This window comes from Caretta caretta, chromosome 9 (genome assembly GCF_965140235.1).
Source record: "Caretta caretta isolate rCarCar2 chromosome 9, rCarCar1.hap1, whole genome shotgun sequence".
NCBI classification, from domain to species: domain Eukaryota; kingdom Metazoa; phylum Chordata; order Testudines; family Cheloniidae; genus Caretta; species Caretta caretta.
In genome coordinates this window covers 55825875-55838872 of record NC_134214.1, presented here as the reverse complement: position 1 = coordinate 55838872, position 12998 = coordinate 55825875, and the positions used below count along the sequence as shown (strand labels likewise).

The 12998-nt window shown below is 46.9% G+C and overlaps 1 protein-coding gene across 3 annotated transcripts in view; it reads left to right on the top strand.

The window, feature by feature from the left end:
* SNED1 (sushi, nidogen and EGF like domains 1) overlaps positions 1 to 12320 on the top strand; it is a 127145-nt gene extending 114825 nt beyond the window's left edge. For all 3 annotated transcript variants that reach the window (XM_048864823.2, XM_048864824.2, XM_048864822.2), the window contains 3 exons: positions 1185 to 1268; positions 1880 to 1917; positions 9712 to 12320. In XM_048864823.2, coding sequence (XP_048720780.1) covers positions 1185 to 1268; positions 1880 to 1916 — 121 coding nt within the window. In that variant the 3' untranslated portion in view covers position 1917; positions 9712 to 12320. The remainder of the gene's footprint in view (positions 1 to 1184; positions 1269 to 1879; positions 1918 to 9711) is intronic.
* Positions 12321 to 12998: the final 678 nt, after the last annotated feature.

Genomic DNA, 12998 nt, shown 5'->3' with positions numbered 1-12998 from the left:
TATCAGTGTGGTGAAGGCAAGTGGTAGGCTAGTGTGTGATACTAGAAATGTTGGCTCTGTTGGAGCATCTAGAAAACGTGACACTGTACCACCCCTCGCCTCTACCAGGCATTGGGGTGTTTGCACATGTTGTACTAATGCAAAGTCAACCAGTGCCTTTTCCCCCAGGAGTTGGGCAGGGAGGAGGGAGAGAGTGAGCTGGTTGGAGGGTGGCTGGCTGGCTGTCATCTTCTCCAGTTTCCCTTTCTCCCTTACAAGCAAAAGATTTCTCTCTCTTGCCATCAATTAGGGCCACAGCCAGTCTGACAGTGAGTATTTCCCATCCGCTGAACCCGTCTCAACATGCTCTCCCACTCCAGAATGCAGCTGGCACTGCTGTTTCACTAGGCAGCAGTGCCGATGATCTTCTAGTTGTAATCATGGGGTCAGTTACTCAAATGTTTCTGGGCTGTAGTATGACGCTCTTGGCCCATCGTCTGTCTGTTTGGCTTCCATGATCTATCTGAAGTGTTGTGGGAAAGGCTAGCCATTAAGCATGCAATAGCAGAGCTGTGTTTGAGTTGAATGGCGCTGTGGTGCTTAATTTCTTTAAGCATTTCCATCTATATAAGGCATTGTTAACCCCTCTCCTCCTCACAGAATAGAGAAATAAAGTAGCTGACGGTGCAGTCATATTTTAAGCAGGGTGGTAACCGGTGGGTCTTTAATGGCAGCCAGTCACAGCACATACTTACTGGGCTCTTACCCACCAGACCCTAGAGTCCAGGCTACGTTTGTTAACTGTGTTACCCTCTGTACCAGCCCCCTCTTAGCTATGCGCCAGACCCACGCACCATTTCTGGAAGGGTCTCGTCTCACTCCCCAAACTGTGCTGCCCTAATTACCAGCCAGAAAACTGGCTCCCTCCCCCACTCTAAGAGTAGCTGGGATTCCACTAAGAATTAGGAGTCCATTCTGAACCTGGCCAATAGACCCTGCAGCTGGTGGTTGAGTGGCCAGTGCTCTCCCCTCACGGTGCTGGTGGTGAGCTTGATCAACATTGGACATGACACCAGTCTTTTGATCAGGACTGACCAAACCCCACTGCACAAGCGACCTCAGGGATCCAGTGCTTGCGGCCAGGCAGGGAATTTCAATGTCTGTCTACAGCAAATTGTTCTGCTGTGTCCTCTTTGTACTAACAGATACAAGAGGGTCTACAAAGTCCACCAGGACATCTGCTACAAGGAGAGCTGTGAGAGCACTGCTTCGAAGAAGACAGGCAGCAGGTAGGGTTGGTTGACGGCTACTGCAATGGCTTTGCAACACTGCAATGTACAGACACAATGGAAAACAGCGCTCACATTTTCAATAGAAACTAGTCATTATGGGTGCGCAGTCTGAGACACAGTGACAGGGGGCTGATTTTCAGAAAATGCTGAGTGCCTACCTTCCGGAAACCAACTCCTTTAACCCAGCTCAGAGTGGGCCCCCAAAATCAGTCACAGCTGAAAATTTAGGCCTAGATGCCTGAAGATGTAGCAAGGGCTGGTACACCGAAATTGTTTGCATGGGAGGCTGGTTAGGATCAGTAAGTGTGTGCTATCGCTCCTCCTCAGAGCATGAAAACACAGAGCCGAGCCCTAGGCTGTCTGGGCATTAGTCACCTTGGAGACGACGTTTGTGGGTGTCTGCCATTGTGAGCAACATTAGTCCTTTAGAAACGATGAGTTGGGTTTATGGGATAACTTTCAGAGTCATGAACGCTGGGAGTCCCATTAATACAGGGACTGAACTGCTGAATTGCACCTACTTCTATGGAAACGTACCTGTTAGTGTGAACAAAAAGAAAAAGGTCAGCTGTCTTGTATACTGAGACCTCTCTCTTTCCTTCTTCCAGAAAACAAAGTAACAATCACGCACTGAAGAAGCCATAGAGTAAGTGATCTTTCTCCCTGAGAGGCTTTTAGAAGGTAGAAGGGTGCTGCACTGAGGAGTCTGCCATCATTCGTAGCACCTGCCAAGGACAGATAGTTTCACAACGGGGTGGGGTGTGAGACAATCATTCTCCAGGGTTAAAAGGGCAGTCAGGCAGCCTCCTACCTGGAGAGCTGTAAAAAGGACGGCTGATAGGGCATGGCCCCAGTCTGTAACCACAGCAAGCATGTCAAAAACCCATGACATGCTGCTCACTGGTACCTGTGATGGACCCCCAAACTACTCCCATGCAGAAATGGCACATGGGCAAGACCATCTCGACTGAAGATGGCAGAAAGCTGAAATCCATTGCTAGAGTAATGTGGAGCGCCCTGGACTGAACAAATAGTGCCCTGGCTCCCTGGAAGTCATCATCAAGCTGGTATTTGCTATGGATTCTGGCCCCACTGATTTTCTATGTTGATTTCCTCCCCCTCACCGCAACACATGGACCAGCCTCTTACAGACAAACATTTTCTTGCTAGCTTCAGATAAGAGTTAAGCCTTGGTTTCAAGACCTTAAACTTCACTTGTGTGTGTTTGTGCAAGGCTAATGTAAAGGCATAGCTGGGGGTCAGGTAAACCACCCTAGACTAGAAGGATGGCTCTGAGAGCTCTGGGAAGGGGAATACTGACCATTGTGCTTAAGCTGATTAAATATTGCCACAGATACCATCCAAATCATATAAGCATGCAGTGCCTACAAGGAAGAGTGTGCACTTACTTTATTTGGAGTAGACTCAAAGTTTGACCCCTCAGTTCATCTTTATTTACTGTAGTCGAGTGCTGCATGGTCCTTGCTTCCTATTATCCTGGTGCTTTTGTCTAGAAACTGTGCATTCCATCCACCTCCTCCTTTTAAGAGAATGCTTGCTGTGCTGTCGAAAGTTCATCTAACACCTTTTACAAATCTGCCAAGAGTTGTTGGAGACTATCCTCTAACAGGCCCAACTCCCACAGACCCTTCCCTGGCTTTTGACAAAATCTGCCATGCCATGGATGCAGCAGCCACCACCACCCACAACTCCACTTCTGCAGTTGACTGCTGGAGCCTTTTAGGTGGGAAGGAACAGCCTGGAGATGCAGTGATCCAGTTTCTGTTGGCAGGACTCCTATAGAGCCTCTGCTCCCATCTATCTAGCCTCCCTGAGGATGCCCAGGCCAAGGCAGTAGTACATTATTGTTGTATTTGTATTATGGGAATACAGAGCCCTAAATGGCCTGTGGTTTGTGATGTCAGAATTAGCCAGACAGAGTTCCTGCCTTGCAGAGCTGCATATTAGTGAAATGAACAATTCAGACAAAGCATGGGAGGGAAAGTGATTTGCCCCAGGTAGAGATCAAGGAAATCTGAAGGCACAGGAAAAACTGAAATATCAACAGCCATTACCTGCTTCTCAAAACTAAGCTTCCTTTACTTCTTTCAGAATGAGAAATGTATTATGTGTACTTCAGTTAGCCCATAAACAAGTGCTGGTTGGAGAAGTATATATTCTTTAGCTTTGATATGAATAATAATAACAAATTTACCTAGTGTGAGAGAGGAAGTTGCAGCTGCACCCCCTGAGGGTGCTCAGATGCATTTTTTCCAAAATCTCTTTCTTGAGTGGGGTCTGAATTAGCTGTTACCAGTCAAGAAAGAGGTCTTGGAGTCACTGTGGATAGTTCTCTGAAAACATCCATGCAGTGGCAGTCAAAAAAGCAAACAGAATGTTGGGAATCATCAAGAAAGGGATAGATAATAAGACAGACAATATCATGTTGCCTCTATATAAATCCATGGTACACCCACACCTTGAATACTGCGTGCATCCCATCTGAAAAAAAAGATATATTGGAATTGGAAAAGGTTCAGCAGAGGGCAACAAAAATGATTAGGGGTATGTAACAGCTTCCATATGAGGAGAGATTAATAAGATTGGGACTTTTCAGTTTGGAAAAATGACAACTAAGGGGGAATATGATAGAGGTCTATAAAATTATGACTGGTGTGGAGAAAGTAAATAAGGAAGTGTTATTTACTCCTTCTCATAACACAAGAACTATAGGTCACCCAAATGAAATTAATAGACAGCAGGTTTAAAACAAACAAAAGGAAGTATTTTTTCACACAACGTACAGTCAACCTGTGGAACTCCCTGCCAGAGGATGTTGTGAAGGTTAAGACTATAACAGGATTCAAAAAAAAACTAGATAAGTTCATGGAGGATAGGTCCATCAATGGCTATGAGCCAGAATGGACATGGCTAATGTCCCTAGCCTCTGTTTGGCGGAAGCTGGGAATGGGCAACAGGGAATGGATCACTTGATGATTACCTGTTCTGTTCATTCCCTCTGGGGCACCTGGCATTGGCCACTGTCAGAAGACAGGATACTGGACTAGATGGACCTTTGGTCTGACCCAGAATGATCATTCTTATATTCCCTAGTGGGTGGCATATAGGAAAAAGAAATGTAAAGTGTGAAAGATGGTTATAAACAAAAGGGAAGTTTAACTAAATAGACCTGACCTGCCACACTAACACAGAGTACAGAAGAAACTCCTGTTTCTAGAGAGAAAGCTCAGGAAATGAACCTCCCTAAGATGTAATTTAACCGAGCATAATAATAAGGACTACCAATAAATTCAGGTATATACCCAAACTTTATAGTAACACCACCACTAGACTCTTTAGTAGTGGAGTGTTATTGTGTGTGCGCACACACACACACACAGAGTAAATGTGGTAAATATACACAAAACTAGCCATCCTGTGAACCACTATAATATCATGTAAACAGGTTTCAGAGGAACAGCCGTGTTAGTCTGTATTCGCAAAAAGAAAAGGAGTACTTGTGGCACCTTAGAGACTAACCAATTTATTTGAGCATGAGCTTTCGTGAGCTACAGCTCACTTCATCAGATGTTTACCGTGGAAACTGCAGCAGACTTTATATACACACAGAGAATATGAAACAATACCTCCTCCCACCCCACTGTCCTGCTGGTAATAGCTTATCTAAAGTGATCAACAGGTGGGCCATTTCCAGCACAAATCCATGTAAACAGTTACTAATGTAGCCTTGGATATGCTAGCATAGTTCAAGCATTTCCTTTTTTTTCCTTCTTCTTTCCCTGTTAATTCTGAGAGAAAATATTTCATATAAGTTTCTTCACAATTCTTCCCAAAATTTCAAATGTTTCCATTCCAGGTCTTGAAGGGGCATCTAAAAGTTTCCACTTGTTTTCCAAGACCTCCCCCAGGTCAGCAGCAGAGCTGGAAACCGAATCCCAGTCTTCAAGGCCTGTCCCTATGGCCTTTCCACTCCCTACCCTTGCCTCCTTGTGGCAGAGCTGACCCAGGCACAGACATTTCAGGGTGCTACACAGGGGTGGATCTCACATACTTAGAGGCCAGAAGGCACCATCATGATCATCTCTGACCTCCTGCACTAGTTTAAGCCTGCAAGTGACCAGTGCCCCATGCTGCAGAGGAAGGCGAAAAACCCCCAGGGTCTCTGCCAATCTTACATGGAGAGAAATTCCTTCCCAACCATAGAATCATAGACTCATAGAAGATTAGGGTTGGAAGAGACCTCAGGTCATCTAGTTCAACCCCCTGTTCAAAGCAGGACAAACCCAACTAATCATCCCAGCCAGGGCTTTGTCAAGCTGGGCTTAAAACCCTCTAAGGATAGAGATTCCACCACCTTCCTAGGTAATCCATTCCAGTGTTTCATCACCCTCCTAGTGAAATAGTTTTTCCTAATATCCAACCTAGACCTCCCACACTGCAACTTGAGACCGTTTCTTCTTCTTCTGTCATCTGCCACCACTGAGCACAGCCAAGCTCCATCCTCTTTAGAACCCCCCTTCAGGTAACTGAAGGCTGCTATCAAATCCCCCCTCACTCTTCTCTTCTGTAGACTAAATAAGCCCACCTCCCTCAGCCAATCCTTGTAAGTCACATGCCACAGCCTCCTAATAATTGTTGCCTTCCGCTGGACTCTCTCCAATTTGTCCACATCCTTTCTGTAGTGGGGGACCCAAAACTGGACACAATAGTCCAGGTGTGACCTCACCAGTGCCGAATAGAGGGGAATGATCACTTCCCTCAACCTGCTGGCAATGCGCCTACTAATGCAGCCCAATATGCCGTTAGCCTTTTTGGCAAAAAGGGCACACTGTTGACTCATATCCAGCTTCTCGTCCACTTTAATCCCCAGGTCCTTTTCTGCAGAACTGCCTCTTAGCCAGTCGCTCCCCAGCCTGTAGCACTGCATGGGATTCTTCCGTCCTAAGTGCAGGACTCTACACTTGGTCTTGTTGAACCTCATCAGATTTCTTTTGGCCCAATCCTACAATTTGTCTAGGTCACTCTGAACTCTATCCCTACCCTCCAGCGTATCTACCTCTCCCCGCAGCTTAGTGTCATCTGCGAACTTGCAGAGGGTGCAATCCATCCCATCATCCAGATCATTAATGAAGATGTTGAACAAAACTGGCCCCAGGACCGACCCCTGGGGCACTCCGCCTGATACTGGCTGCCAACTAGACATCGAGCCGTTGATCACTACCCATTGATCTAGCCAGCTTTCTATCCACCTTATAGTCCATTCATCCAGCCCTTACTTCTTTAACTTGCTGGCAAGAATACTGTGGGAGTCGGTATCAAAAGCTTTGCTAAAGTCAAGGAATAACACATCCACTGCTTTCCCCTCATCCACAGAGCCTGTTATCTCATCATAGAAGGCAATCAGGTTGGTCAGGCATGACTTGTCCTTGGCGAATCCATGTTGACTGTTCCTGATCACTTTCCTCTCCTCCAAGTGCTTCAAAATGGATTCCTTGAGGACCTGCTCCATGAGGATTCTCCTTCTTCCTTTTTTAAAGATGGGCACTATATTTGCCTTTTTCCAATCATGCGGGACCTCCCCCGATAGCCACGAGTTTTCAAAGATAATGGCCAATGGCTCTGCAGTCACATCAGCCAACTCCCTCAGCACCCTTGGATGCATTGCATGGACTTGTGCATGTCCAGCTTTTCTAAATAGTCCTTAACCTGTTCTTTCACCACTGAGGGCTGTTCACCTCCTCCCCATACTGTGCTGCTCACTGCAGCAGTCTGGGAGCTGACTTTGTCTGTGAAGACTGAGGCAAAAACAGCATTGAGTACTTCAGCTTTTTCCATATCATGTCACTAGGTTGCCTCCCCCATTCAGTAAGGATCCTACACTTTCCCTGACCTCCTTCTTGTTGGTAATATACCTGTAGAAATCCTTCTTGTTCACATCCCTTGCTAGGTGCAATGCCAATTGTGCTTTGGCCTTCCTGATTACACCCCTGCATGCTTGAGCAATATTTTTATACTCCTCCCTACTCATCTGTTCAAGTTTCCACTTCTTGTAAGCTTCCTTTTTGTGTTTGCTCACTGAAGATTTCTCTGTTAAGCCAAGCTGGTCGCCTGCCATATTTGCTATTGTTTCTGCACATCGGGATGATTTGTTCCTGCGTCCTCAACAAGGCTTCTTTAAAATACAGCCAGCTCTCCTGGACTCCTTTCCCCCATTAGCCTCCCAGGGGATCCTGCCCATCAGTTCCCTGAGGGAGTCAAAGTCTGCTTTTCTGAAGTCCAGGGTCCATATTCTGCTGTTCTTCTTTTTTCCTTTTGTCAGGATCCTGAACTCAACCATCTCATGGTCACTGCTGCCAAAGTTGCCACGAACTTCCACTTCCCCTATCAAATTCTTCCCTGTTTGTGAGCAGCAGGTGAAGAGGAGCACAGCCCCATCAGCACTTGCACAAGAATGTTGTCCCTAACACTCTCCAAAAGCTTTCTGGATTGTCTGCGCACTGCTGTATTGCTGTCCCAGCAGATGTCAGGGTGATTGAAGTGCCCCATGAGAACCAGGGCCTGTGATCTGGAAACTTCTATTAGTTGTCCTCAGAAAGCCTCGTCTACCTCATCCTCCTGGTCTGGTGGGCTATAGCAGACGCCCACCATGACGTCATCCTTGTTGCTCTCGCCTCTAACCCAAAGACTCTCAACAGTTTCAAACTGGAGCTCTGAGCAGTCATACTGATCCCTTACATACAGTGCAACTCCCCCACCTTTTCTCCCCTGCCTGTCCTTCCTGAACAGTTTATACCCATCCCTGACAGTGCTCCAGTCCTGTGAACTGCCCCACCAAGTCTCTGTTATTCCAATTACATCATAGTTCCTTGACTGTGCCAGGACTTCCAATTCTTCCTGCTTGTTTCCCAGGCTTCTTGCGTTTGTGTTCAGGCACCTAAGATAACTAGCCGATTGCCCTACTTTCTCAGTATGAATCCAGAGGCCTCCCCTGTTCCACCCTCCTCCTTGTGTTTCCTCCCAATATCCCACTTCCCCACTTACCTCTGGGTCTAGGTCACCTGGCGAACCTAGTATAAAGCCCTCCTCGCTAGATTAGGAAGCCTGCCTGCGAAGATGCTCTTCCCTCTCTTTGTTAGGTGGATCCCTTCTTCCTGGAACAACATGGTTGAAGAATCCAAAACCCTCTCTCCAATACCACCTGTGTAACCACACATTTACCTCAACAATTCAATGGACCCTACCTGGGCCTTTTCCTTCAACAGAGAGAATATGGTTCTTTCAACCCCAAATATGGTGATCAGTTAGACCCAACAACCAGAAATCAGGGAAAGAATTCTTTGTAGTAGTAAAAAGAAAAGGAGTACTTGTAGCACCTTAGAGACTAACCAATTTATTTGAGCATGAGCTTTCGTGAGCTACAGCTCACTTCACCAGATGTATACCGTGGAAACTGCAGCAGACTTTATATACATACAGAGATCATGAAACAATACCTCCTCCCACCCCACTGTCCTGCTGGTAATAGCTTATCTAAAGTGATCATCAGGTGGGCCATTTCCAGCACAAATCCAGGTTTTCTCACCCTCCACCCCCCCACACAAATTCACTCTCCTGCTGGTGCTAGCCCATCCAAAGTGACTTGGATGGGCTAGCACCAGCAGGAGAGTGAATTTGTGTGGGGGGGTGGAGGGTGAGAAAACCTGGATTTGTGCTGGAAATGGCCCACCTGATGATCACTTTAGATAAGCTATTACCAGCAGGACAGTGGGGTGGGAGGAGGTATTGTTTCATGATCTCTGTATGTATATAAAGTCTGCTGCAGTTTCCACGGTATACATCTGATGAAGTGAGCTATAGCTCACGAAAGCTCATGCTCAAATAAATTGGTTAGTCTCTAAGGTGCTACAAGTACTCCTTTTCTTTTTGCGAATACAGACTAACACGGCTGTTACTCTGAAATTTGTAGTAGTAGTAACTCAGAGCCCTCCCCATCTAATCTGCCCCATTATCTTTATTTTAAATATTACTTGTCAAACAGGAGAAGCACAAAATCAAATGCTCCGACCCCCCTTGCTTGTGCGTATGACCCTGCATCCTATAGCTTTGCCTTTCTCTGCTAGAGCAAATAAATGTGCACTAGCAAACACTAGGGGCCAGATTTACACACTTGTCACTTGCAACTGTAAAGAGCAGCAGCCCAGAAATCTTTAAGAACCAAAGGGCCAAAACCACCACTGACTTCAATAGGGAAAAAGGGGATACACAAGAAAGCATTAATATGGTTTCCAAGCTCTTATGGGGCAAGTATACTCCATCAGCCAAACCGCATGGGAGCAAGAGTGGGTCACTCCCTCAGACAAAAAGAAATTGAAGTTGGAGTGCTTTCAGCTGATTCTAATGTTCTCTCTCTCTTTCATAGGGTTCAAAGCACTAAGAGCTTCATTTTACCAGATCTAAGGGCTTTCAAACACCAGGAAGATCGGATCTACAAATAATGGGGGAGACCTTCCTACATGGAGTCACTGCCCTTCCCTCTCCTCCAGCCTGTTAGGGACACACTCAGACTGGCACACCACACAGCCATTTCCCCTCCGGGCAGCAGGCGCACCAGAGCCCTCACATGGGCTTTCCTTATTGCGGGCGCCCTTCTTCCCATCACCAGAATCCATCTAGGGACAAGCAACATCACATTAGAATGGCTGACTGTCTTGTACGGGGGTTAGCCTATCTTTGTAACCCAGGCCTGTTCATGTGAGTCCCTCCTCTGCATGGGCATTTACAGGGCTGAAATCCAGCCCCCTCTTACCAGCATATGCACCAATCTGTTAAATTACAAATCACCCATAAATCAAGTTTAATACAGCACTACGCTCCTGAGCTATGAACTGACACCTGACCTACACAGCCCTGGCAGAGAAGTAAAATATTCCCCTGCAGAGTCAAGTAAAAGAAAAATCCTAACTATTTGAACAGATGAGGGTGGAAAATAAAGTAGTAGACAAATTTCCCCTTCTTTTGTACCTTAAATGTTTGGGTTTTAAGAACACTGTGCTGAACAGCAGTCAATATTGGTTATTTTCCTCAAGTTATTAATGTTTTAACTGAGTTTCAGTGGGTAGCTTAGAAAAATGTCTACAGCACCTAACAATGATGAAATTCCCCCCCCCCCCCCCAAAAAAAAAAAGGTGAAGGCTTAGAAATGGGTTTGCTCCCATACTCATTTTTATAGCACATGAACACACTGGTCACTGAAATCATTCCAGGGCACTATAGCCGTGTTCAGCAAAGAAAATGTTTAAAGTCCTCATCTCCAGCTGAAACAGATTTAGTAAGTGTCCAAAGCATGTCAGCTGTAATCCACTTCTCTGCAGCTGTATATTTTAAACCAGGCAGTACCAGGAAACTGACACACAAACACTTATACAGCTGTGACACCAACTGGTATCCAAGCACTAATTCCCTGAATTACAGCAGAGCTGGCTGCAGTGGTGCTTAGATATTGGCAGCAATACCAGCTGGGCAGGCTCAAGGAAAGCACGTCTGGCTTTTAAGATTTCCTAGCTTTTGAGAGTTTGTATGAGTATGACACTAGTTACACATAGATTTGTGTATTACTATACACAGTGTATATTATAAATTAATACATACCAGAGATATAGTTTAGCAATGGTACTAGAGTGTTGTTTCAGAAGCAGTATATGGGTGCACCGCTAGGAGGCTGTTTGTGACTCATGGCGCAGGATACAGCAGCCTTTCCCCACTGCCTAGAGCTAATAGTCAAGGGGGTGTAAAGTGTAAATACAGTTTCTTTAGCGAAGGAAAGAATGGTTCTGAGCAGAACACGGCACAGGCGTTAAGCAGCTCCCCTCAGCAGGTGTCCTCCCCATTCTGAGCACCTTGCCGAACACCCCTCAGAGCAAGAGAATGTCAGGGTGCTGAGGAACCTGGCCAGCCACAGCAGCCAGCTGGAAAATCAGGCTCCTTTCCAGGCAGTGAGGGTAATGCTACTACCCACAAGGGATGAGGAAAACCCAAATCACGGATCTCTGCTGCAGTGGAATATTCCCTTTGCCTCCCAACGCCATCAGGCCACTGCTGCAAAGATCAGGCACAAGAACGACCCATTTGAGAGATGCTGCTGGAAACCAAACTGGGAAGTGGACTGGTTGACAGGTAATAAAGCTTCCTAAGGGCCCACCCCACAACTCTAGAGTCTCAGTTATTCTGAGCTCATTTCACATGGGAAAGCTTAGAATCACTAGCCCTTAAACGCCCTTCACGTGGTCATGGGGGAGGGGTGGCGGCACTGCTTCTGGGACGTGGGAGGAGGGTGTCAGAAATTTGGAAAGCCCTTGTCATTACCTGGGGAGAGAAGAGAGTTGAGACCAGAACCCCAGGGGTCAAATCATCCAGCATTCCAAGTCAGGACCCCTTTCCCCAGGTGTTCTGTCACCTGAGTCCAAGATGGTGGCGGTGGCGAAGGACATGCAACCCTTCTGCGACGTTGCCTGAAAATAGGATCACTGAATGCATATGCAGACAGTGTGGTTCAAAAGAAGCCTGCAGCTTGTTAAAATCTCGAGTTTTCATGCAAACCTTTAACTGGAAACTAAAGCAATCCTGCAAGCAGACGGTGCATGTTCCCTTCCAGTCCACCTATGGCACCCTTTGAGCTATAGGACAGGAGAGTAGACTCTCGCTGCAAATCCAGGAGTTGGCACTCCCACCCACCTCATGTTCCCCCAGCAAGACCACCATGTTCACACGGACCGTCAGCCTGAGAGCTGCTGCCCAGAACAGACCCATGGCCCGGCAGCAGCAACGCGGTTGCAGCAGCTTGCTTCCCTTCTGCCATACAAGGAGTCTCCACTCTTGGTACGTGTTGTAATGTAGCTACCTGAGAGCTAGATCCAGGTCAAACCATATGCTACACAGAGACTAAGCACAGTATGTAACGCAGCAGAAAAAGATTTTATCTTGTTCAAAAAAGTTAGTTATTTTGTTTTTTAAATAAAAATACAATTGCTAGCCATTGGGTCCTTTGTTTAGTGGGTGGTGGAGAAGAGGCAGAAGGAAGGGGAGAGTCAATCCCTTTTCCCCAACCCACAGTGCCCACATGCACCAGAGGCATCTCCTCAACACCAGCCACACACACACGTGCCTCACATCAAACCAGTTTCCTGCCCCCCAATCTACTCACCAGCCTCCTCAGCCCACAACCAAACCACTTTTCTCAAACCAGCAGTTCACCTGCTCACACAATGTCTCCTTTCCTGGGCCCAACCCCAAGCTCTCTCCTCCTCCCTTGACCATTTGCCCCACATCCGTCTCCTCTCCTGCCTCTGAAGCTCAGTGGGCTCTTTCCTTCCACAGCCAAAAAATCCATCGTCTTGTCCTCCTGAACTCTGATCCTAAGCTGCCTCATCGCCTCCCCTCATTACAGAGCCCAGGTCTCTCAGTCTCCAACCCCAAAATCCAGCTTCTCTCCAGGATCCCACACAATCCAGCCCCTCTACTCAGGGCCATGCTAAACATTTACACTCCCTAAGGCAGCAGACAGCTCTCACGTTCCTGGCTCCTAGCAGGGGTAGCCATCCCTTCTTCCACAGACAGCTATCTTTGTGGGGGAAGGTTCGGGCAGGACAGACCTGTGCTTGCGCAGCATTTCCTAGTGCTGGCCCTGGCCACCATTGCTGGTGTGGCAGT